Source organism: Pelobates fuscus, chromosome 1 (assembly GCF_036172605.1).
Source record: "Pelobates fuscus isolate aPelFus1 chromosome 1, aPelFus1.pri, whole genome shotgun sequence".
Lineage (NCBI taxonomy): Eukaryota > Metazoa > Chordata > Amphibia > Anura > Pelobatidae > Pelobates > Pelobates fuscus.
The window spans coordinates 422,630,734-422,657,655 of NC_086317.1; the positions used below are offsets into that span (position 1 = coordinate 422,630,734).

General features: G+C 44.9%; 1 protein-coding gene across 1 annotated transcript in view; it reads right to left on the bottom strand.

Moving 5' to 3' along the window:
- The window catches only part of CDADC1 (cytidine and dCMP deaminase domain containing 1), a 34,944-nt gene extending 9,097 nt beyond the window's left edge, over window positions 1-25,847 (bottom strand). The window contains exons 1-3 of the mRNA XM_063444837.1: window positions 25,579-25,847; window positions 12,775-12,872; window positions 113-290 (exon numbers count right to left, since the gene is read on the bottom strand). Coding sequence (XP_063300907.1) covers window positions 113-290; window positions 12,775-12,872; window positions 25,579-25,645 — 343 coding nt within the window. The 5' untranslated portion in view covers window positions 25,646-25,847. The remainder of the gene's footprint in view (window positions 1-112; window positions 291-12,774; window positions 12,873-25,578) is intronic.
- Between the last annotated feature and the right edge of the window lie 1,075 nt (window positions 25,848-26,922).

A 26,922-nucleotide genomic window follows, 5' to 3' on the forward strand; every position in this document is an offset into this window, starting at 1 on the left:
CTAGGCATTACAGTATTTGCAGTTGTTTGCTGCTGTGATTCTGTTGAGGATCATGGTTTTAATGGATCATATTGTATTAAATGGTTTATTACATTACAACCATTCCTCTTACCATTTACAATCATTTTTAAGCAGGTTGAGCATGGCTTCCTGGAGAAATAGAGATCACAGTCCTTGAGCCTTGATCCATGTTTAATAACCGCAACCTGGCCTGCATGGAGTGCTCTGCTTGAGCAGTGTAGATCAATGATCTTCATATTCGCTACAACCACAAGGCCAGTCTTCTTTATCTGCAGTGAAGAAAACCAGAACAGATAACGCTCACATAAGGTTTATAACATGCTGCACACAGATAAATAGTAGAGCTATAAACAGCTTTGATAACAATTGATAAGCATATACTGATATATGGAGATATACGCTTGCTTTCCTCCTCTGGGTTTTATAAGGTCCCAGCCCTGAAAGAAGAAGCCCCAAGTTTAGACTAGTTGGCTAGATTAGTGTAGGGAAGGCTACCTTGATTTGAATTACCAGACCCGGTCTCTTTAGGCAGTATTTGAATCCAAGCAATCTATGGTTGAACAGAGCTCCATGAAAGCAGTTAAGATTGGTGACAATATTCTCATTCCACATGCACAGATAGGCTTTTACTTTTTTGTATTTGCCTATACCGTTTAATGTTCCTTTTCCAGTACAGACGCAGTGTTTCTCCTGATGGACTGATCAGCAGGCTTTAACCAATATATCATTTCGTTTTATATAGATTACATTTTTATACATTTAGCTTTGTGCTACTCCTTTTTAGATCTGTCTGATTTACTACTAGCCAGCTATTGTGATTATAGCTCATGGCATTGATACTGGACTGATACAATCATTCTGATCGCCTGATACAATCATTCTGATCCCCAATATACAATCATTCTGATCCCCAATATACAATCATTCTGATCCCCAATATACAATCATTCTGATCCCCAATATACAATCATTCTGATCCCCAATATACAAGTGTATGCCACAATTTTGTTTACTGCAGAGTGGTTTTAGTCAAAATCTCAATATTCTTATACTGTAATTTTGCTACTTTATCATTCCACTTTGACAAGATTAGGTGAATCAGTAAAAAATTTAGGACACCCGTCTCATTCAAGACAGACATTTCTAAGCTTTCATCTTTACTGTAATTCAGTAAACAAAATGCATTTAGAACAGTGCACAAAACAGGTTCCACCTAAAAACACTAACCGCTGACTTGTGTTAGCATGTGGTGCTGGGAATTATAAGCATTTCTTGCTTTTTACAGTAAAATAACAAGGACAAACTTGACTAATATGAAAGAGCACACTCTGATAAGATCGCACAGACGTAAACGTTAGGACACTTGCCTGCTATGAACTTTACTTGACAAGAATCTCTGCATTTTACACAAAGCAGGTATTGGGAGCTGCAGAAAGAAACAGGGAAAATAAATCAAACATGCATTCTAAATGGCTGCCGATAAGAGCTGGAATTCAGATCCTGGTCAGTGACCAGAAAACGGACAGATGAGAATGAACTAACAAAAGCTCCCAATGAGCAGTTAAATGCGATGTGAGGAATGTTGCAGAACTTTTACACATTTAAACTTCTCTAAAATGTGCTCTTCCATATTTCAACTTATGTTTATGCATTACATCCTTTTAACCCCTAAGTGATCAGATCGTTTTTCAATTTTCTTACCGTTAAGGACCAGGGCTGTTTTAACATTTCTGCGGGGTTTGTGTTTAGCTGTAATTTTCCTTTTACTCATTTACTGTACCCACACATATTATATACTGTTTTTCCTCGCCATTAAATGGTCTTTCTAAAGATAACATTATTATTATTATTTTTTTTTGTAAATCCTTTATTTTCTGTTGTTTCTCAGGTTTTGTGGGGTACAGAATGAAGAGAGGGGAGGGTAACAGATGGTGGAGCATCATTTGCACATTTAGGTTCAAAGTACATCTCTGTTATCATTAACATTTGTTTGTCTTCGCCATAAGTTTTGTAGTTTGTTATTTGCGTTTGTTAGGTATGTGTATAATTATTTTGTATTTCCGTTTGTGGCCTCCGTAGAGACCTCATGGTACATTGTTCGTTGACGTTATGTAGTGGGCTTACGCAGAAGCCGTGTGTGGGGATATATTCGTTCTTTATCTGTCAGAGTGTTACTTTTCTACTTTTCTGTGGTATGGTTTTGTTTTGTGGGGGTAGGGGTATAGAAGGAAGAGAGTGGAGTTAATAAGATAACATTATTTTTATCATATAATTTACTATATATTTTTTTTTTTATAAAATAATGATGCAAAAAACAAACAAAACAAAAAAAAAACCACACTTTTTCTAACTTTGACCCCCAAAACTGTTACACATCTACAACCGCCAAAAAATACACATGATAAATAGTTTCTAGATTTTAGAAATACCTAATGTTAACATGTTCTTAGCTTTTTTTGGAAAGTTATAGGGCTATAAGTACAAGTAGCCCTTTGCTATTTCCAAGCCATTTTTTTTCTCAAAATTTAAGCAAGTTACATTGTAACACTGATATCTGTCAGGAATCCCTGAATATCCCTTTACATGTATATATTTTTAAAAAGAAGACAAGATAAGGTATTCAACATGGGGTATTTTGACTCTTTTCATTCAACCATTTTACCACCAATCTATGCCAAATAAAAAAATTAATGATAATTAGCAATTTTAAAATACAGGTACGGAAGGGGGGCAGAGCCAGCGCCCAAGCGAGCAGCACACACCTCGAGGCAGCTCTGCAAGAGCACGGCGATATACCAGGCTTTTCCACCCTCTCTGACATCCCAAGTGAGTGCAGAAAGACACAGCCAAATATCGCGGGCTCCCGCGATATTGGGGGTTTCTTGCGAACTGACCCGCAGCCAGATACATCTACACTTCTCCCTCATCGAATGACGATAGCATTTATGCTAACCAACCAGCCCCAGCCAGGCTGCGCTCAGAACCACAGGCATCATTGGAGTTGGGAGACTCAGCCCCATCCACAAAAGCTGATATCAAGGCACTAATGCTGGAGATAAAAGCCATGTTCAATGCAGACATGGCACCGGTTCGTGAGGAGCGGTGCAAGAAAGCATGGGGGGCACCAAACTAGCGCAATCAGCTACAGACGCTGCACTGGGAGCACTGCAAAAACAGTGTGCTAACCAGCAAGCACAACCGGCCAGCATTGAAGACAGGGTAAGAGCCCGAAATTGGAGAATACGGAGTGCCAGAGGCAATCTCAGGAGCTGAGCTCCCTCACTATTGCCAGATACTTATTGCCAAGTTACTGACACCCAAGCAAGCCAAGCAACTGACAGTCGACTCCTGCTTCAGACTTGCCAGAGCCACTATAGCACCCTAAGACACACCCAGAGACGTCCTGATGAAGGTAGTACGGGACTCTGACAGGGGAGTTCTCATGGGAGCAGCGAGGGGCTCCCCTACGGTGTCCTTAGAAGGGGCACAACTGTCTTTTTACCTGAACATTTCAAGGCACACCCTCATGTGGCGGAGATCCCTTCGACATATCACCCAGCTGTTAAGAGAGCACTCAATCCCCTACAAATGGGGCCCTCATCAATTGCAAGCTGAGAAATCCAGCAAGACACATCTGCTCTCTCACCTCATAGAAGCACCAGCATTCCTTCAAAACCTGGGCATACCGGCAGATGCTGCGCTGAGACCAGAACAACCAACTTGGACTGTAACGGATATAACTCCCTTTGTCCCAGGAGGCGGATCGCATCGGCACCAACCTTACCTACCCGATTCCAACAGTGAAGGACCCCCCCCTGGCCCCACGCATTAAACCGTACTTGTTGTGTGTTAGAAATGCTTTCAATTTCTTTATACTGGCTCCGTAAGCAAATGTTTCTATTCCTAGATTAGTTATCCCTCCCCCCAGGGCCGGATTAACATAGGGGCTGATGGAGCTGCAGCTCCAGGCCCAGGCCCATGGAATAGGCCCATTTAAAAAAAAAAAAAAAAAAAAAAAAGTTGTTTTTTTTTGTTTGTTTTTTTTTTACACACTGCTCTTAGGTTTGCCACCTGACTGGTATTTTACTGGCACAGCCGGTATTTGAGGCTGCCTGGCCATGCTGGTATTGCAGTAATACCTGCAATACAAACGCAGGTATTTTTCTCAGAATAAATGGAGATTACTCTGCAATACCAGCACCAGCCAGTAGGGGTCACTCTGTGTGGAGAGAGGCAGGGATAGGAAGTTACAGCATATCCCTGCCTCTCTCCACTACTCACTGATCCGTGGGAGAGCAGCAACACAGCACAGAGTCCAGACAGCAGCTCTACAGCTCAGGTAAGTGAGGGATGGGGGGAAAGGCAGCAGGGACACATGGTGACACTGAGACTCTAGGGGACACTGAGACACTAGGGGACACTGAGACACTAGGGGACACTGAGACACTAGGGGACACTGAGACAGACACTAGGGGACACAGACACTGGGAGACCTGGGAACACTAAGACACATGGGGACACTGGAAAACATGGGGACACTGAGACACTAGGAGACACTGAGACACTAGGAGACACTGAGACACTAGGAGACACTAGGGGACATATGGGGACACTGAGACACTAGAGGACACAGACACTAGGAGACACATGGGGACACAGACACTAGGGGACACTGAGACACTAGGACACATGGGGACACAGACACAGGGAGACCTGGGAACACTAAGACACTTGGGGACACTGGACAACATGGGGACACTGAGACACTAGGGGACACATGGGGATGCTGAGACACATGGGGATGCTGAGACACATGGGGATGCTGAGACACATGGGGATGCTGAGACACATGGGGATGCTGAGACACATGGGGATGCTGAGACACATGGGGATGCTGAGACACATGGGGATGCTGAGACACATGGGGATGCTGAGACACATGGGGATGCTGAGACACATGGGGATGCTGAGACACATGGGGATGCTGAGACACATGGGGATGCTGAGACACATGGGGATGCTGAGACACATGGGGATGCTGAGACACATGGGGATGCTGAGACACATGGGGATGCTGAGACACATGGGGATGCTGAGACACATGGGGATGCTGAGACACATGGGGATGCTGAGACACATGGGGATGCTGAGACACATGGGGATGCTGAGACACATGGGGATGCTGAGACACATGGGGATGCTGAGACACATGGGGATGCTGAGACACATGGGGATGCTGTGAGACGTAGGGACATTGGGAGACACTGAGACATTGGAACACGGAGACACTATGTCCCCATGTCTCCCAATGTCCCCATGTCCCCCAGCCAGTGTCCCTAGTGTCCCCAAGTCTCCCAGTGTCTGTGTCCCATGTCTCTCAGTGTCCCTGTGTCCCCATGTCTATGTTCACAACTGTACCCTAGTCTCCCAGTGTCCCCTAGTCTCCCAGTGTCCCCTAGTCTCCCAGTGTCCCCTAGTCTCCCAGTGTCCCCTAGTCTCCCAGTGTCTTAGTGTTCAAATGTTTCAGTGTCCCCATGTCTCTGAGTGTCTGTGTCCCTAGTGTCTCAGTGTCCCCATTTCTCCCAGTTTCCCTAAATGTCTCAATGTCCCCATGTCTCTGTGTCTCCTGGTCTCTCAGTGTACCCATGTCTCTCAGTGTCCCCATGTCTCTCAGTGTCCCCATGTCTCACTGTGTCCCCAGTATCCTAGTGACACTGAGACATTGGGACACTGGGAGAAATGGGGAAACTGAGACACTGGGAGGCTAGGGGACTTGGCAACATGGGGACACTGACACTGGGTGACTTGCGAGACTGAGACACTGGGAGACACTGGGAGCAATCCATCTATACAGCAGAATCAAACTGTGAGTAGTTTGTTGGTGATTTTACAGAATTTTCTCTAATGTCACTCCTTGTGATTTACATCATGTGATGTCACGCATAACTAATTAATTATACAAATGATTAAGGCTGGTATTTTTTTCCAAGAAAGGTGGCAACCTTAACTACTCTTCACATACTCTTGCTTAAAGAAGCACTATAGGGTCAGGAACACAATCATGTATTTCTGACCCTATTATGTTAAAACCACCACCCTGGCCCCTTCTTGCCTCCCTAAATATAGTAAAATATTACTTGTATTCAAGTCTGCAGCTGCTGGCTTTGCCTCTGAACTGACTGTCTGCTGACATCATCAGGAGTGGTGGTCTGAGCAAATTACAATACTTCCCCATAGGATTGGCTGAGGCTGTCAACTAGGCAGATCAGGGGCAGATCCAGCACAAGTCCAACATAGCCCTGGCCAATAAGCATCTCCTCATAAAGATAAATTGAATCAATGCATCTCTATGAGGAAAGTTCAGTGTCTGCATGCAGAGGGTGGAGACACTGAATGGCAGTGCTGCACACTAGACAGTACTGCCCCAGGAGGCACCTCTAACAACCATCTAAGGAGCGGCCAGTGGAGTTATTTTCTCTGAAAAGACAGTGTTTTCTGCAAAAAGCCTGAATGGAATGATTATACTTACCAGAACAAATACAATAAGCTGTAGTTGTTCTGGTGACTATAGTGTCCCTTTACGTTTGGAAGCTTAAGAGGGATGTATTGGAACAAAACTTGTGTGGACTGGCTGACAATAAAATTAGTTTAGGTAATGCAGACATTGGTCTCTCTAACACTGTGGCATGTCCCCTTTCTTCTATACTCACTACATACACCTTTTCTCTGTCTCAGACTATATACCAGGAACTTCTGCCTGCTAGTAAGAAGGTAAGGATTTATGTCAAGCTCGGGGTGCTGCCTGCATAGTATGGCCTTAGTTGGACAGCCTGCAGGATTGGCAGGCAGCCTGACATGCTTTCATGACAGGCTGACCTTCCAATTCTTTGGGCATGTTCACCCCCTTTTGGCAGGTCTGGTCACGTGATTCGTGCCAGTGGCACACCCTTTTACCCCACCCATTGACTTCCTGCTTCACTGGACACTGCTGTTGGGGGGTTATGGATTTACTTGAAAGATGAAAGCATAAGTTAGAGAGAGATTAGCATAGAGTATGTGTTTTCTTATAGCTGCATCCTATGAGTTTACCTCCAGCACCATCTCCATCAGATACATGACGCTTGGGAGGTATGACTGTTTTAGTGTTTTTGGTCGATAAGATTCCGTAATTAGGCCCATCATAATTGTCAGCACCAGGCCCACTGTGCTCTTAATCCGGCCCTGCCTCCCCCCACAGAGAGTAATATGCTATTATTTTAGCTTGTTGTTCTACTAAGTCTGCCATAGCATGCTCGGCATCGGACACAGGCCTTCTGGCTAGCTGTCTATCTGCCATTAATGTCTAAATGTCTACCTAAGCAGCTGAAGGCTACAGAACTATACCCCCACCCACAGTGCCTTTATAAGCCACAGCTCACTGCACTAAGACCCTAATGCATAGGCACCTGAAGCTTCATTCCAGCACACCCAGACTCTATTCGCACCACCCTAGGGTGAACGAGAGAGGATCCCTCAGACACTACCTTAATATAAAAAATTGAATGGATGCCTGCAATGTGTAATACTGTACATAACTATTCTATGTTTCATTTACTGTTCATGCAAAGTACATGTCATGCTGTGAGGATTGCACTTACTCGCAAAAATAAAGAATACAAAAAAATAAAAAAAATACATGTACTGAGAACTTTAAAGGTTACTGCCAAAGAACACCCCAATATGTGGTCAGTAAAATCTCCTGAGTACAGTGATATCCACCATGTATAGGTGTGTCGGGTTCTCTGGGGGTTAAAAGACCTTATATGGAGGGTGCGCATTCCAGTTTTCCAACTCACAGCTGGTCATCATGCACCCATGTCCTATTTGGGACATTTTTGAAGCCGGACAATGTAATTTACCCCCATCAAACCATGTATTTTTGAAAAGTAGACACCCTAAGGTATTTCAAATGGTGGTATTTTAACACTTTCCATGCACTAATTCTACCATCAGTCTTTGTCAAACTTTTGGGTAGTTATTTTTTGTGTTATTTTTCACACACACTGTACTTTAGGCATGGATTCTCAGCTCCTGTTATGTATTACTGTCAGAGAACACCACAATATGTGTTCAGCAACATCTCCTGAGTACAGGGATACCACCGATGCATAGGTTTGGGTTGTATGGGGGGTGCAATGCCAAACTTCTGACATATGTTTTTCAAATTTGACTTCTTTGCCCATCTCCTTTTTAGGGGCCTTTTTTACATATCCCTATTTTTTTTTCTTCCCATGAACGTGCATATATTTGAAAAGTTGGCACCCCAAGGTATTGTATATGGAGTGCCTTTGATGCAACTGTTTTAGCCCCAAAAATTCGAGAAAGTGTGTGGTGGTAATTTTTCAATTTAGATTTTTACATACATGTTGCTTTTTGGCTGATTTAGGAGAGCCTGTTGTTGGTTATTGCAAGAAAACACTCCAGGTTGTTTTCTGCAAGGCCTCCTGAGTACACCCATGCTCCCCATGCATAGGTTAAACTAAATAGACAAAATAGTCTGGCACAGTAAAAGTAAAAAACAAACAAACCCAGGAACAGAAAACGTAAAATATATATATATCTGAACGGCAAATGAAAAAAAAAAAAAAATAGAAAAGTGTGTGGTATCGCTTGAAGCAGTCCCCAATGCAGAGTCCAGGCCAATCAGGACAGTAAAAGATGGTGTCCTTTCTCTGCCCCCTCTTGAAACAGACTCTGCATTTTCTTTGAGGATTCTGCTTTGCCGCAGTAGGGGGGGGGGGGGGGATTTTAAAAATGGGTAGCCCCAACGCTGCTCTCTCTTTTACGGTACAAAATCCCAGAAATGATCTGGAGCTGAAACTGTAAAAAAAAGTCAGTTTCATTCCAGGGTTTGCTGTGGGTTGCAGTCTGCATTAAGTAAATTTCAGGGGGCGGAGCCAACAGCTGAACGGAACGGTCGCATCTCCGAAGAGCTCCGTGCTAATACCAGCTTATTTCGGCAAAAATACAAACTATTATCCCCCAAAAAAACACTCGACCAAGCTTACAAATTATACAACTTAGGTAGCATGGGAAAGAGGAGCAAAAAACTGAAATCGGACGGCACACGTCCGGGAGCAACTATTGGTGACTTGTGGCGGAGAGCGCAGGGGGCCCTGGAGCCCAACATGGCGGATTACACGAGCTATGTAGACGACTTCAATAATTCCGACGACCCATTCTCCGACCAAGAGGAGATTGCCCTGCCCGCTTCAAAACCGCCGACAACACCTAAGGCACAGATGGACGCGTCTCCGGTCACAAAGGTGGAGATGAGGGAACTGTTGGCCGAGCTCCGACGAGGCATCCAGGCCGACATGGCGGACATGAAGAGAGACATCCAAGGCCTGTCGGTCCGCATGGATGTCGTCGAGCAAAACACAGCAAGCCATACAAAGCAACTTGCCACTCTGCAGAGAGACCTCGCCGCCCTACAACAGCAGCACATCCAAGCGGAACATAAAATGGCGGCAATGGAGGACACGCGACGGGCCGCAAACCTTAAGATCAGAGGGGTAGCGGAGTCTGTCTCGGACGCCGAGGTGCCTCATCTCATTCGGCGGCTGGTAAGCACAATCCTCCCAATAAAGCAGGCCAAGGGCATAAGTATTGACGGCGTATTCAGAATACCCAAACCCGCAACAGCGCCACAGACAGCACCCAGGGACATTATTGTTAAATTCAATAAACGCCAAGACAAAATGGCAGTAATGGCAGCCACCAGGGGAATTACGCCATATACCTTTGAAGATATGTCCCTCCTATTTTACTCGGATCTGTCTAGGGGAACTATGCAATGGCGCGCGGCCCTCAGACCACTTACCACCTTACTCCGCGCACATGGCATACAATACCAATGGCGCCCACCCCGCAAACTACAAGTAATCCACGGGACTGGCACATATCTCATATCTGACCTCCCAGAAGCGAAAAAGCACTTGGCGGCATGGGGCCTCCCTCAGGACGCCATTCAGCAGTCTGGTAGGCCCTCCAACTCCCGCATGGGGAACCCGGACACCTCCGAGACATTTGTCCCAAGAAACATCACCCAAATGACAAAAGCGGTAGACTCTCGCTGTAACCAAAGGCGGACTTGAAGCCCCTCACTTACCTTCTTGTTGTTGTCCTTGGGTCTATGAGGACTAAGGGCCACGGAGAACGACTTCAAGATCGCCCCATAAGACGCACCTGGAATACCGGCTGAACGGCGTATGAGGTCTACACCCAGACTGACCGCCTGAACGCAGAGTGGGACTCCTAACGTCTTTGTGGAAATTCTACTTTTGACACAATCAGAGACTTAAACTCCCTCTTCCTTAAATTTTGTTTCACTAATGTTTTTTATTGTTACTTGCTTAGTTATATAATTTCACTCAGACACCACAAGATGCGAAGCCACATAAGTTTAATGTGTAAGGGAAACTCCCCGGCCATTCTAAAGGATGACTGACCTCTTTTAAAATACTCCTAGAGGTCGGGCCGATTATGTAGACATGCTAACATCACTGCACCCGCAGGGCTTTTTCACAGCCGCCTACCTCTACCTTGTGCCTCGCCATTTACAAGCCTGTTCGACCTTCAACCTATCTATCCCAGGCCTCCTACTGTGCCAGAATGCCCCAGACCGCCCAGGCAATACACTGGGCATGAGAAGGGGACACTACCACATAGACGTAGTAAGGCCGACATTAAGGCACTCAACACAGGCAGTACTATTCCGCGGTCACCGTCTCACAACTACAATCAGCTTCTATGCTGACTATATGTTTTAGCCCCTACGGTTACGCGACCACAGTACATAACCAGACGGTAGTCTAACACGGTCAGCCACCGTTAAGAGCAAGATACATGGCAAGCAGGGGTAAAATGTCCCTCCCGGGCTTACACAGTGCCCAAGCGCCCCAACCACGGGCTTAATGCCCCCCCAGCCATTTATTACATCTTGGACCCGCTAAAACCCACACAGAACATGACTGCCCCAGACCGGTGCGGTTAGTATGCGGGATAGCTACACTTACCACTAGCCCCTATCTTGACCTGCCCGCCCTGAGTAGCAGAACAAGGCTCATACCCCCTCATTTTCCCACTCGGAGAGGACAGTGAGGGATAGAGCCCAGGCTACCCTATCTCAGACTTACCTAGTGAGAACCCAGCTCACACCTCCAACTAAGCACACTGAGCTCGCACAGTTACTCTGAGCAACAACAGCCACACATTTCAGAACCTAAAACCACTCTCTTGTTCATATGTATTGTGTTTTTTTTGTTTTTGTTTTTGTTTTACACATGTTTATCGTTCATATGCACCCTGGCAGACTCTTATGTAAACTACAGCTGTAAAGAGTGGCTTTACTCATCTCATGTATTTTATCAATATACGCGCAGCTAGCCACATCTCACAGCAGATTGCGACATGTAAACGAGGCCAACTAGTCTTACATACTCGTGTATTTTGTACTCCTACCCTTCGCTGAAGCCTGTTCCACTATGCAACACTTACTCAAAAAAAAAAAAAAAAAGTGCTTTGACTGTTAATACCCATTGCAATGTATGTTCAATTCTAACGTATGGATTGCCGTTGGGGTACCATACGCACTCTTGTAACCATTCCAGGCACTGCAAAAATAAAGAATTAAAAAAAAAAAAAAAAAAAAAAGTAAATTTCAACCTTTCTGTAGCAGGCCCTTGTCTTCCGTATAATTAGGTAGTGCTGCAGCAGCTTATCTGCCAGATCAACCAAACCCATATGCCGGTTATAGACCTTGATGCACACTTTAATACACAAACACATACACACACATATATATATATTTTTTTCCATTTTCTTAATTCTTCACAGAGTGCCTCACTCCACTGCCCAAAAGCCTGATGGCTTCCGATGCTCTGCCTCACTGCCAGGCACCAGGTGGAGCAACCCGGAACTGATCGCTCCGGGTTAAGTGATCACCCAGCAGCCCGGCAGTGAGGGGGGGGTATTGCAGGATGCTTTGACATCGAGGCATTGCTGAAATACCATCAGAGCGGCCAGAAGCAATCATGATCGCTTACATCGCTTTAATTCGCCGCGGATGTATCAGGTACGTCCCAGGTCGTTAACCATTTTTTGTCGGACGTATCTGATACATCCGATATCCTTAAGGGGTTAAAATGATCTATGAGACGCATTCTTGTATCACACTCTGTGCCTGGACTGTCCCTTTATTATTGCTTCAGGGAAAAGGAAGACTCAGTTCACTGTAGCACTGAATTTAGAGGGTTACTCTAGATACCAAGCATCATAACCACTAAAGCCCAGAGTATCCTGGCCCGGTTTGCCCAAGTTGCTGCCAGGCTCCTAATCTACTCTCCTGTCAGGTGGCAAGTTTTTGGCTTCTGCAGAGCTGCAGAAGATAGATGGAAGCCGATGCAGCTGCTGTACACTGGCTGTGAGAATCAGCTGACCACTCTCAGACAATGAATGCAATTCTCTGCCAAACAAAAATTGCACAGAACTGACATTAGCTAGACAGAAACTCTAGCTCCAGGCTGGCTGATGACATTCCATGACTCTGCAGGAGGTGGAGCTACACATCCAGCAGAAGAGGGGTTAATTTCTGAATATGTACACTGCACATACAGACTCTAGGTGCCATGACCAATCACTGTAGTGGTCATGGTGCATGGAGTAAACCTCAAGTTCAATATAACATCTAAGGCTACAGATATAGAAAGTTACCTGGGCTTTATTTACATCTGGTTCATCAGAAGGGAATGTCTCCATCCACAAGCTCATTATTGTGAATAAATTGACTTTTGAAAGTCGAGGCACTTGACCTGCAATATCAGAACAAAATTAGAATAAATCAGTATTTTAGTGACAAAATACCATGTTCTGGTAAATTAAAATATGAACTGAATTTAATTCAGTATATTCAACACAGTGTGGTAAATTTAAAATAAAGAATATATGTGGTCACTTTAAATTACAGTTTTGCACTATTTGTTGAGGAGTTTGCAGCTGTGTTGTTCAACAAGTGTCCAACGGACATACAAATGAGTCTAATATCTTAATATTCTGGTCTGTATATATTATTATTATTGCCATTTATATAGCGCCAACAGATTCCGTAGCGCTTTACAATATTTTGAGAGGGGGGGATGTAACAATAAATAGGACAATTACAAGAAAACTTACAGGAACAATAGGTTGAAGAGGACCCTGCTCAAACGAGCTTACAGACTATAGGAGGTGGGGTATTAGAAACATTAGGACAGGAAATAGCAAGTAGGAGTGAAGCAGAGCTGGAGGAGAGAGCAAAGGAGTCCCATAGGAGAGAGCAAGAGACAGGTATGTAATGTAGAGGTTACTCTGGGAGGCCATAAGCTTTCCTGAAGATATGGGTTTTAAGGCCCTTCTTAAATGATTGAAGACTAGGGGAGATTCTGATGGCAGTATTCCATAGGAGAGGAGCCGCCCACGAGAGGTCCTGCAAGCACGAGTTGGCCGTACGGGTGCGAGCAGCGGTCAGGAGGTGGTCACGGGCAGAGCGGAGGGTACGAGGAGGGGCATACCTATGGATCAGTGAAGAGATATAAGAGGGGCTGGAATTGTTCAGTGCTTTAAATGTATGGGTTAGCACTTTGAATTGACTCCTATAGGATACAGGGAGCCAATGTAAGGACTGGCAGAGGGGCGAGGTGTGAGAGGACCAACTAGAGAGGAAAATCAGTCTAGCTGCAGCATTCATTACAGACTGTAGCGGGGCAATACGGCTTTTGGGGAGACCAATCAGGAGAGGGTTACAGTAATCCATGCGGGAAATTACTAGAGCATGGACAAGCTCCTTGGTAGCATCTTGCGTAAGAAAGGGGCGGATGCGGGCTATGTTTTTGAGTTGGAACCTACAGGACTTGGCAACAAACTGGATGTGAGACTCAAAGGTGAGACCAGAGTCAAGTATGACACCAAGACAGCGTGCTTGCAGGGATTGACTTATGTGGATGTGAAGGGAGAGCGAGAGAGGAGGATCAGTATTAGGAGGAGGAAAGACAAGGAGTTCAGTTTTAGAGAGGTTACGTTTGAGAAAGCGTGACGACATCCAGTCAGAGATGGAAGAAAGGCAAGCAGTGACACGTTGCAGGACGGCAGGGGAGAGGTCCGGGGAGGAGAGGTATATCTGAGAATATGACCCATTTGCTGTTAACTCCATACTCCAACTCCATGATGGTATTAAGTGAGGAATTCATTTTCTCTGTAAAATTGCCATTCTTAAAATCTACCTGCCGATGTCTGCAAATACTATATGCCAATGATGGTTAACCTTGGCAGAACCCATGTTTGTTAACTACATATCCCATGATGCTTTCCCAGACAGTTTGCCCAAGTTATCACTGGAGCCCCTCTTAACACTGCCCACGTTCCTAGATAAACAGTTAGCATAATAATAATTCAAAACATTCACTGAAGTGGATTTATTTTTTAAAGGGACACTCCACTGCCCAAATACAAGCACATTTAAAATGACCGTTTAGTAGACATGCCCCAAATGAAAACATGCACTTAAATTATGTATATTTTTCATAGAAGATATATCACAAAATAGCCTGCAAAAGCTGACGATCTCATGTCTGAAACCTCTGCAAGCTCTCCCCTTCTAAGCCTGCCAAGACTTACGGACTGTCAATCACAGACTTCTCAATGAGAAGTCTTTGCAAGGCAGGTGGCTCTGGGCAATTGCTGCCTCAAATTTAGCTTCACTGAGCTACACAACCAGGAAGTAACAGGACTGTTAGTCTGATTGACAACAAGGGGGTGTAACAATGTTAATGTATAAAAGAGCAGTTTATATTTAAATACTTTTATAAAATAAAGGGGGGACACTCTTCAGAAAGTGGAGATACTTTAGTGGTCTGGGGAGTCTAATGTTTTTGCTGGACAAAAATACATTTTGAATGTATATATGATAAATTGCATTAAAAAAAACACAATTCTCACTTTTAGAATTCTCTGCCCACTAACAGATGCTTACATATGGTGTTTTCAGTGGGTTGTGGGAATGAGGAATTGTCACTTCCTTTGAAGTGACAGTTTCATTTTGAAATACAAAAATCTGTAAAAAATAAATAAATAAGTAAAAATAAAACAAAATCAGGAAAACAAAAATCCAAATCTCTTGGAGCAGTTCAGTGGTATAATCTTCAGAGAAATACTAGCATCTGAATGCAATGCTATTTAGCGTACCAGAAGATAAGATTTAACAATTTTGAAAAATAATAGCACAAGTAGTATAACTGATAATCTGTGTCACTCCTGCTATTGTAACGTGGACCGTGTAGTCAGTCCGGAGCAGCAAACCGAGTTGAGTCAAGCAGTACCAGACTTACATGGTTGCATATTTAACATGGAAATTTCTAAAAACAAATGTCAACGGCAGAACCATGGTAAAAAAAAATAGCAGAGATTTGACCATTGCAGAGTTGGAGAATTTCTCAAATTCAGCTACTTTTCCTTTTTTCCTCATTCAGATTTACTTCACTAGAATTTTGTTTTAAGTAAATAACCATGATAAGTAGGTCTCAGTCAGTCCTTAATGAATGCTGACAATACTTTTAGAGCATACGTCCCCATAGACGTGCGCAGCCTATTGCATTATATACACACACACATATATACATACATACACTGCTGTGTGTGCTGCCATCCCTGATCCCAGGTGGTCCTAGTGTGAGTGAACTCTAGCCTGCAGGGCTAGAGTTCACTCTCGCAAGATCTGAGCGCTGCCACAGCAACGCTCTGACCTCGTGAGAGGAACCCGGCGGAACTGCTGGCTAGAGCTCCCCGGGTCCTCTCCTGCCTGTGGCCCGATGAGCAGGGCTGTACTGGGACAAAAAGTCAGCCCAGACAGTTAAAGGCAGAGCAGCCCACTAGAAAGGGTGGGCCAGAAATGTGGCGCGTTATATCGCCCCCAATGACAAGCATCCCCCACCCTCCCAATTGTTATGTTCGTGTGATGCCCCTCCAGAGCATTCAGTGCTCTCTGATGGAGAAAAAGTCCTAGTGACTTGTCTCTGGTTTGCCCAGTAGTGGGTATCGGAGAACACAAGTGGAAAAGGATTGTTAAAGTGTGTGTTGCATGTGTGGGTGCTGAAGGCAATGGACCAAGTTCGTAGTACAAAAAGGTCAGATGAAGAGAATAGTCTGGGAAGCCAAAAAGTCAGGACAGGCAGCACAGTTTCAGAAGCGATGATAAAGGCAAGGGTCAAAATTAGGATACAAGGGGCGGGGCCGGGCCGCCATGCTGAACGGCCGCACACAAGAACAGCTCCGGCAAATAAACATAATATCAGCACATAATCCCTGACTAAGCCCACTAGATGAATGGAAGCTGTGGCCCATTGTAAGAAGGCAACCTGGTACCGAAGAGGAGAGGCTTGCCAAAGTGTTCTAGTCCCTTGGAGGGGAGTTCCTTATCGCACAAGATGGGGATTACTCGGGCGGAGAGTGGGACAGACGGCCGCTGCCCCGCTGTTCTGCCTGCCAGGTACTAACCAGAAACACGAGGCTGGATGGTACTGGCCCCGTTTCCCCCCCCTCTGGACCGGGGGGGGTGATCCCGGTCCCCACCCCATGGCACCTGCGAGCACGAAAACACCAGCAATCCAGGCTGCAGCGATGTGGACCAAAAGCTCAGAGGCCGCACTTAAAATGGCGGAGACGAAGCGATACATGTGCTGAGAGGAGATCTGCCTCAACACTCAACGATTTGCTGACACAGGCAGACCAGAAATATGAGAATTTCTGCCCAGAAACAGCCAGCCCTGTATTTACTTAATACATGCACTCCACCTCGAAAACAGGGTTCCAGATACAAATCAAGCCGACACATGTACACTGACAGGGTTCGCAGAGAGCGCTGTATACAATAATTACCTGAGAACCAGGTCTGGGACCTGCTTCAGACACAGCTTTGCCCGCAATATCATCTTTAAAGCGAGGAGACTGCACTGCTTCAGTCGGATGCGTGCGGAGAGGAGGCTGAGGATCGCCAGAGGAACACCAAGACCACTCGTAGCTGCGACCTATCCGCGGTGGGCACCGGCTGAACCGCAAGTTGAACACAGCCACTCCGATGCCTGCCTGGCACGCCACCACTGCCTTCACCTTAATCAACAGCTCCCAAGCTTCTGCCCCTCCAAAAAGCAGGCCTGGAGCCGCTGGGACACTGACTGTCAGCCTGTTGACGTGGGGGGACCATGTGTTGGTAAACTTTAGGACCAAACACCTACCTGTCTATATTCTATAGGGTAGCCAGCCTTATATCGTTGTTTTTATTTACGTAGATAACTCGTATTGCCAGTACAGCAAACAGCAACAAGCCACATATATTACTATACTTATGCATGGTTACCTTATTAAGCATTAATCGATAATACTTTTGTAAACACCTACCTGTCTATAATCTATGGGGGAGCATACTAGCGTCTGCATACCTTACTACTTTAAAATGCATAGCGTAACTCATATATTGCACCTATGTGACATAACATTTAATATAATCTTAAACGTCATTAAACTAGACACTCATCGACTTGTATAGCTTAGTATGTCTAAATATATCTACTATTATTATAAAGCCAGATGTTCACGTTTGTTTCACAAAAAAAAAAAAAAAAAAGTGCTGTCTAATCTGCCACAATATAACTTGTAAAAATGCTATGAAAAGCCTGCAGCTGCTATTGTGGCTCTGCACGCCTGTTGTTATCACATGCACAATGAAAATAAAGAATTTAAAAAAAAAATAAAAAAATTAGGATACAACAGGATAGTTACTAAAGGTCTTTACACAATCAGGAGCACAGTACAACTGAGCAAAGACTAAAGGGTGTGTGTGGTTTAAATAGGGGAAGTGGGTGGTCTTGTCTATTGAGGTTCCACCCTGGTCTCCAGCTCCTGTACCTTTAAAAGGCTCTGTTTCGGCGCGCGCGCCCTTTGATTCTCCTGAAGTTCTACCTCCTGTGTGGTCGCACATGAAAGCAGCGGCACAAACAAAGTTCTGTCTCGCTGTGATCAGTAACCGGTGTCCGTAGGAACGGAGTTCTGTCTTCTGTATTGCTGTGTTTGGTAAGTGGTGTTCTCACAAACAGACTTCTGTTCTTGCCGTGTTGGGTGACTGGTGTCCTTACGAACGGAGTTCTGCCTCCACATGAATAGAGGTGGCGTTCATATGAATGTGAGCAGTCAAGCCAACCGAGCTGTATGGGGGGTGGGTCGCGTTCCGACACTGCGTCCTTGTGGAGTGCCAGAGAGACGCGGTGTGGGAGCGAGGTCCTGATAGTCGGACGGGGGACACATGATGGATTCAAGATTAGTTTATAAAAATAAAAAACATTTTTTTTTTTTTACCACTGGAACTCATACACTGAATCACAGGATGTTGATAAGGATAATAAAAAAAAAGGATAATCATTTTTGTTACTCTGAAGCTCGAATCAGTTTTGCTAGGGCTACTTATGCCATTGTTTCCTTTTTAATGTTATTTAAGCTTAGTTCAAATAATGACCATGCTGTTTACATTTCGGAGCCCCCTAGGGCCCCCGCTTAATGCCGTTTATTTTTGTTGACTTGATAGCCAGATGGATGTAAAAAATTATGTAGGTTAACATGCTAACACTTTCCATTAGGAAGACGCACGCTATACATGTAGCTACACGTCAATATTACTGCAGTCACGACAGCTAACCTAAGGATCTTCTTAAACGCCCAGATTACACAACGCCGCGCTCTCACAGCGAACCGCGCACACTAGGAAAGAGCCCAAGCATACTATAGGCCTATATAGCTTACATACTAGACGCAGCCTTAAGATACGCATGCTGATACGGAAAATAAATGCCTAGTTACCAGCAAAAATTGCACAGATTGTTTTGCTTAGAAAGGCTAAAATGCCTCGACAGGAGCTAAAGTCTACTATTAATAGCTTACACACTAACAGCTAGCGTAACGCACTAGTTAATATACTTGAATTGATTATAAATACGCAAAATAGATTGATAAGACCCAGACCAGGCAGCTAGGACTTAAAGGGAATCTCCAGTGCCAGGAAAACAATCTGTTTTCCTGGCACTGCAGGATTCCTCTCCCTCCCACCCCCCCAATCCTCAGTTGCTGAAGGGGTGAAAACCCCTTCAGTGACTTACCTGAGTGACTTACCTGAGTGACTTACCTGAGACTGATCCCGCCCACCGGCCGAGGAGACCTAATGCGCACCACCCCATAGGAAAGCATTGAAAACGATTTCTGTCTAATAGACAGCCACTAGGGAAGGACTTAACCCTGCAAGGTAATTATTGCAGTTTATAAAAAAACTGCAATAATTACACTTGCAGGGTTAAGGGTAGTGGGAGTTGGCACCCAGACCACTCCAATGGGCAGAAGTGGTCTGGGTGCCTACAGTGTCCCTTTAATACTATGTTTATACTCCTTACCAAATGATTACTGGATTCTGCGTGCATGCATCTTCTAGTTGTTGCCTGAGTAATTAACCAGATAAATGATACTAATGGCCTACGTATAGTTATAATGGTTGATATACAGCGCTAGTATACTGCCTTCTCACGCTTGGTCTGAACCTTAGCCATTTTCGCAAAGTTAATACACGTCTAACCTACAACATGGTATGATTGCTGAGAATTATTGGCCTCTGCGCAGGCAACCATAGGATACCTTTAATAATCTATGCAATAAGTGCCTCAAATGACTAGGCATGACTAGGAGGAATTTACAGCCAGCACAATGCGTACATATGCCGATTGAATGCGTATGGCATCTTAACTCTCGCAAAGTTTAGGTACATTACAACTACATTTACTTGACTGCCTGTTTATTTTGATGTCTATGCCTCTGTGCAGGCAACCACATGTTACTTCTATGAATCCACAATGTGCCTGCTCACACTTTATTGCGACTCCAATAAAAATATAAAAAAAAAAAAAACAACCTTTTTTTTTTTAAAAAACAAATTCTCTAAAATTCTCAATAGGGCATATTACACATAAAAAGGTCCCCTCCGAAATGTGGCAGTAACCCTTTAAGCATGATAAATCCTGACTTGTATGGCACACACCAGATTTTTTATACACACTAGGTGTGAGCTGCTGGAAGAGATGCCTAAAATTTCAACTTGTTCTTTTCACACTGCTTATTTCACATTTCCAACCTTAAATATCGGATAGTGTAATAACCACTCTAGCTTACTAACTAGTTTATCAGGAATCAAAGAGAAACCTGTTTACAATGACTGTAAAAACAATACTCAACTTTCTCTTTCATGTCAAATGGGGTCTTACATACATACCGTATGTATGTTTGGCTAATACAATGGCGTTGTGGCAGGCTTATGCAGTGTATGATCATATAATGTAACTAAACCCCCATTATTTTTTGCCTAGATTATGTGTTTTTAATAAAACTAACAAAATTGTTTAGCACTAAAATAACTGTTTAGTAGATAAGTGAGTGCGCTGGATTTTCATTTTTTCTAATACAATATAATAACATGCTAACAGTGTGCTTGCTGCCTGTTATCAGTTGGTGTTTTCCAGTGAAATCTGAAAGGACTACTAATCCTTTTGTACAAACTGTAGGCCTAATAAATTTATCAAGAAAATACTCGGTAGTCTAAAAATCTTACATTTAAAACAGGGCTTCATGGAAGAGGTCATTCCTCCCTCCGAAAGATCAGTCACTCAAATGTAACTGTAATAAAGGCTTTGCAAATATATTTATAAAAAAAAAAAAAAAAAATTCTGAAAATACAGTGTTTGCATTAGATTGCCTGCAGGGAGCTATCGATCTCACCTTAATAGGTGTGGGGGATATGAAGGATGTAGTAAAGTAATTCTTAACATTTTGTTAAGTAGTAAATTTATATGCAAGTAATTCACTTGGCAATTATATAATGGGCTCAGTGACTTATTCTGTAAATGGATGATAATTACAATTAAAAGAACACAGAGAGAGAGAGGGGAAAGAGGTAAGAGAAGGATTAAGGAGAAGGGATGACTTGCTCGAAAAGAGTTAACATGAGCGTATAAACTACTTTTTATTTTATTTTTTTTATCCTTTTCTATACGTATGAGATATATGAGACAACCCAAATCTTACATGAATGTATGGTATGTATGGTATAGATGTAAGAGTGGAAGTTAGAGTAAGTATAAGGTCAAGGTGGGATCCTAGGTTCTATTTAGAATGATGCTAGGATGAGGTATCCTAGAGTCTTTCGCAGTCTAATGAAATAACTTTTGTTGAATTACTGTTGAATAAGTGTAACTTTGTGACAGACTTAGCTTAGCCTGGACTATTATGGTAATATTGTACTGCGATATAGGGTCTAATAGCTATTTGTTAAAATTGTGAAACCTCAATATAGATGAATGATAGGGATCCCACATTGAATGTTGTTTGTAACTGGTTCCATTGATGAACCATTATATGTTTATTTGTATTTAAAGTCTAAACATTTTTTTCCACATTGTAAGGTTTGACTTCTTTACCTTGGGTCTGCTGGGCACCGTTTCCTGCTTTGACTACTATAGCCAGAGAGCCAGAAACCCTCTGTTTGAGCCAAGCCCAATGATATAGGTCGTAGAGCAGGGCTGCCCAACAGGTAGATCCCCAGATGTTGTAGAAGTACAACTCCCATGATGGAGTGTTCCTTTACGTGTTGTTTTAGCTGGCTGAGAGTTATATGTAATCTGGACTTGCAGTTTGTATGGTAGGCTACTGTGTGTTGCCGTTTACCTAGAAATGTTGTGCATTAAAAACAGACTACATATACTAATAATTATTTAAACAAGTTTTTCAGTTTAGTTCCACCCTATCTTGCTCACTAAAACATGATTTCTTGGGAAATTAAAGTGAAAGTCAATGTGTCCTTCAAGTATAGGATTGTGTTACATGCTACAATGTGCTGTTTCTTCTATTTCACTACCTGATTGCTGACTTTCACACACACATTTAATACATGTCAGTCTGTCTTACCGTCTTACCCTGTCAGTCTTACCCTGCCAGTCTGTCAGTCTTACCCTGCCAGTCAGTCAGTCTTACCCTGCCAGTCAGTCAGTCTTACCCTGCCAGTCAGTCAGTCTTACCCTGCCAGTCAGTCAGTCTTACCCTGCCAGTCAGTCAGTCTTACCCTGCCAGTCAGTCAGTCTTACCCTGCCAGTCAGTCAGTCTTACCCTGCCAGTCAGTCAGTCTTACCCTGCCAGTCAGTCAGTCTTACCCTGCCAGTCAGTCAGTCTTACCCTGCCAGTCAGTCAGTCTTACCCTGCCAGTCAGTCAGTCTTACCCTGCCAGTCAGTCAGTCTTACCCTGCCAGTCAGTCAGTCTTACCCTGCCAGTCAGTCAGTCTTACCCTGCCAGTCAGTCAGTCTTACCCTGCCAGTCAGTCAGTCTTACCCTGCCAGTCAGTCAGTCTTACCCTGCCAGTCAGTCAGTCTTACCCTGCCAGTCAGTCAGTCTTACCCTGCCAGTCAGTCAGTCTTACCCTGCCAGTCAGTCAGTCTTACCCTGCCAGTCAGTCAGTCTTACCCTGCCAGTCAGTCAGTCTTACCCTGCCAGTCAGTCAGTCTTACCCTGCCAGTCAGTCAGTCTTACCCTGCCAGTCAGTCAGTCTTACCCTGCCAGTCAGTCAGTCTTACCCTGCCAGTCAGTCAGTCTTACCCTGCCAGTCAGTCAGTCTTACCCTGCCAGTCAGTCAGTCTTACCCTGCCAGTCAGTCAGTCTTACCCTGCCAGTCAGTCAGTCTTACCCTGCCAGTCAGTCAGTCTTACCCTGCCAGTCAGTCAGTCTTACCCTGCCAGTCAGTCAGTCTTACCCTGCCAGTCAGTCAGTCTTACCCTGCCAGTCAGTCAGTCTTACCCTGCCAGTCAGTCAGTCTTACCCTGCCAGTCAGTCAGTCTTACCCTGCCAGTCAGTCAGTCTTACCCTGCCAGTCAGTCAGTCTTACCCTGCCAGTCAGTCAGTCTTACCCTGCCAGTCAGTCAGTCTTACCCTGCCAGTCAGTCAGTCTTACCCTGCCAGTCAGTCAGTCTTACCCTGCCAGTCAGTCAGTCTTACCCTGCCAGTCAGTCAGTCTTACCCTGCCAGTCAGTCAGTCTTACCCTGCCAGTCAGTCAGTCTTACCCTGCCAGTCAGTCAGTCTTACCCTGCCAGTCAGTCAGTCTTACCCTGCCAGTCAGTCAGTCTTACCCTGCCAGTCAGTCAGTCTTACCCTGCCAGTCAGTCAGTCTTACCCTGCCAGTCAGTCAGTCTTACCCTGCCAGTCAGTCAGTCTTACCCTGCCAGTCAGTCAGTCTTACCCTGCCAGTCAGTCAGTCTTACCCTGCCAGTCAGTCAGTCTTACCCTGCCAGTCAGTCAGTCTTACCCTGCCAGTCAGTCAGTCTTACCCTGCCAGTCAGTCAGTCTTACCCTGCCAGTCAGTCAGTCTTACCCTGCCAGTCAGTCAGTCTTACCCTGCCAGTCAGTCAGTCTTACCCTGCCAGTCAGTCAGTCTTACCCTGCCAGTCAGTCAGTCTTACCCTGCCAGTCAGTCAGTCTTACCCTGCCAGTCAGTCAGTCTTACCCTGCCAGTCAGTCAGTCTTACCCTGCCAGTCAGTCAGTCTTACCCTGCCAGTCAGTCAGTCTTACCCTGCCAGTCAGTCAGTCTTACCCTGCCAGTCAGTCAGTCTTACCCTGCCAGTCAGTCAGTCTTACCCTGCCAGTCAGTCAGTCTTACCCTGCCAGTCAGTCAGTCTTACCCTGCCAGTCAGTCAGTCTTACCCTGCCAGTCAGTCAGTCTTACCCTGCCAGTCAGTCAGTCTTACCCTGCCAGTCAGTCAGTCTTACCCTGCCAGTCAGTCAGTCTTACCCTGCCAGTCAGTCAGTCTTACCCTGCCAGTCAGTCAGTCTTACCCTGCCAGTCAGTCAGTCTTACCCTGCCAGTCAGTCAGTCTTACCCTGCCAGTCAGTCAGTCTTACCCTGCCAGTCAGTCAGTCTTACCCTGCCAGTCAGTCAGTCTTACCCTGCCAGTCAGTCAGTCTTACCCTGCCAGTCAGTCAGTCTTACCCTGCCAGTCAGTCAGTCTTACCCTGCCAGTCAGTCAGTCTTACCCTGCCAGTCAGTCAGTCTTACCCTGCCAGTCAGTCAGTCTTACCCTGCCAGTCAGTCAGTCTTACCCTGCCAGTCAGTCAGTCTTACCCTGCCAGTCAGTCAGTCTTACCCTGCCAGTCAGTCAGTCTTACCCTGCCAGTCAGTCAGTCTTACCCTGCCAGTCAGTCAGTCTTACCCTGCCAGTCAGTCAGTCTTACCCTGCCAGTCAGTCAGTCTTACCCTGCCAGTCAGTCAGTCTTACCCTGCCAGTCAGTCAGTCTTACCCTGCCAGTCAGTCAGTCTTACCCTGCCAGTCAGTCAGTCTTACCCTGCCAGTCAGTCAGTCTTACCCTGCCAGTCAGTCAGTCTTACCCTGCCAGTCAGTCAGTCTTACCCTGCCAGTCAGTCAGTCTTACCCTGCCAGTCAGTCAGTCTTACCCTGCCAGTCAGTCAGTCTTACCCTGCCAGTCAGTCTTACCCTGCCAGTCAGTCTTACCCTGCCAGTCAGTCTTACCCTGCCAGTCAGTCTTACCCTGCCAGTCAGTCTTACCCTGCCAGTCAGTCTTACCCTGCCAGTCAGTCTTACCCTGCCAGTCAGTCTTACCCTGCCAGTCAGTCTTACCCTGCCAGTCAGTCTTACCCTGCCAGTCAGTCAGTCTTACCGTCTTACCCTGCCAGTCAGTCAGTCTTACCGTCTTACCCTGCCAGTCAGTCTGTCTTACCCAGTCTGTCTTACCCAGTCTGTCTTACCCAGTCTGTCTTACCCAGTCTGTCTTACCCAGTCTGTCTTACCCAGTCTGTCTTACCCAGTCTGTCTTACCCAGTCTGTCTTACCCAGTCTGTCTTACCCAGTCTGTCTTACCCAGTCTGTCTTACCCAGTCTGTCTTACCCAGTCTGTCTTACCCAGTCTGTCTTACCCTGTCTGTCTTACCCAGTCTGTCTTACCCTGTCTGTCTTACCCAGTCTGTCTTACCCAGTCTGTCTTACCCAGTCTGTCTTACCCAGTCTGTCTTACCCAGTCTGTCTTACCCAGTCTGTCTTACCCAGTCTGTCTTACCCAGTCTGTCTTACCCAGTCTGTCTTACCCAGTCTGTCTTACCCAGTCTGTCTTACCCAGTCTGTCTTACCCAGTCTGTCTTACCCAGTCTGTCTTACCCAGTCTGTCTTACCCAGTCTGTCTTACCCAGTCTGTCTTACCCTGTCTGTCTTACCCTGTCTGTCTTACCCTGTCTGTCTTACCCAGTCTGTCTTACCCTGTCTGTCTTACCCTGTCTGTCTTACCCTGTCTGTCTTACCCTGTCTGTCTTACCCTGTCTGTCTTACCCTGTCTGTCTTACCCTGTCTGTCTTACCCTGTCTGTCTTACCCTGTCTGTCTTACCCTGTCTGTCAGTCTGTCTTTCTTACCCTGCATGCTGTCTGTCTGTGTTCCCACAGTGCATTGTGTCTCTGTGGTGCTCTGGCTCCTGTTCATGGGATGGCCGGGTGTAGTCTTTCCTCATTACTTGTAGTCTCCCGTTTATAGAATGAACATAGTGAAACCTATTCGAGTTCATCAGTCAGTGTGGGCTGAGCTGCCTTCACTAACACCTCTGGCTGAATTAGCAATGATTACAGGACTGCGGCTCCACCTCCACCTCAGCGACTCCCTGACAGCAAGCAGCACCCACTGATGACGTCACCACACCCGTCAATACAGATAGGAATGCGCTCGGCTGCTTTACAAGGCTGGGATAGCAGCTCACTCTAGTGTTTGGAGCTCTGTGCGAGTCGCGCCTAAATGACGTCACCATAAATGTGATCGCTTCAAGGATATCGGTGCCTGACAAGCATAGCGTTCCTGTCACCGTGGCAACCCAGCCATCCTTTTGGAGGATGCCATGGCATACAGGTGTACTGCCTGCATCCCCATCCAGCTATCAGCATTGATAGAGAGAGAGGATCTGGGCATAAATACCTGATTTATTCACCTAAAAGGGAATTGTGAACATTCACTAAATAATAATCCTGGTTTCCAAGTACATCCTGGGGATATTATTAACTAGATAATAATAAAGTATTTAACCAGGAAAGTCACATTCAGATTACTCTGGTTTCCTACATCCTGGGGACATTACTATAACCCAATTTAATGGAACTCATTTTATCTAGGGAAGAATTATTTATTTATATATTATATTAATATGTATATATTTTATCTAGGAAAGGATGAGTCAATCCTGCCAGGAATTGAACTTGCGAAACCCTGATGATGATGCATTAGCCCACTGAGCTATCTCCCTGGCCTTACAAAATTGGGAATTTCACAATTTCAAAATAGCCAAAATGGAAACAAAGCTGACTTTGTTAATTGCAGAATTTCTTAATTATAACTATTTTTGGCCTTTAATTTGAAATGTACTTTAAATTATCACTTTTAGTAAATAACACTGTTGATCACAAGGACTACAAACTATTAGTGAATACAGCCAAAATGACAAAATAGCCCAACTGATGTATGTTTTATACTTATATCTGTTTTCAATAAAGTGCAGTAACCAGCAAGGTTACAACACTGGTGTATATTGAGAATCTTGCACGACAAGGAATCCTCTGCCTTCCCAATAACAAAAGAAAATATAAAATGGAGCCAGAGAAATTAAAATGGGGAGGGTGGGCTTGAACATTTACAGAGACTGCCCACCTTTCTCCAGGCTCTAAACAGGAAATATGTCACCTAATTTTATAAAAACCACACCTTATGTATACGGG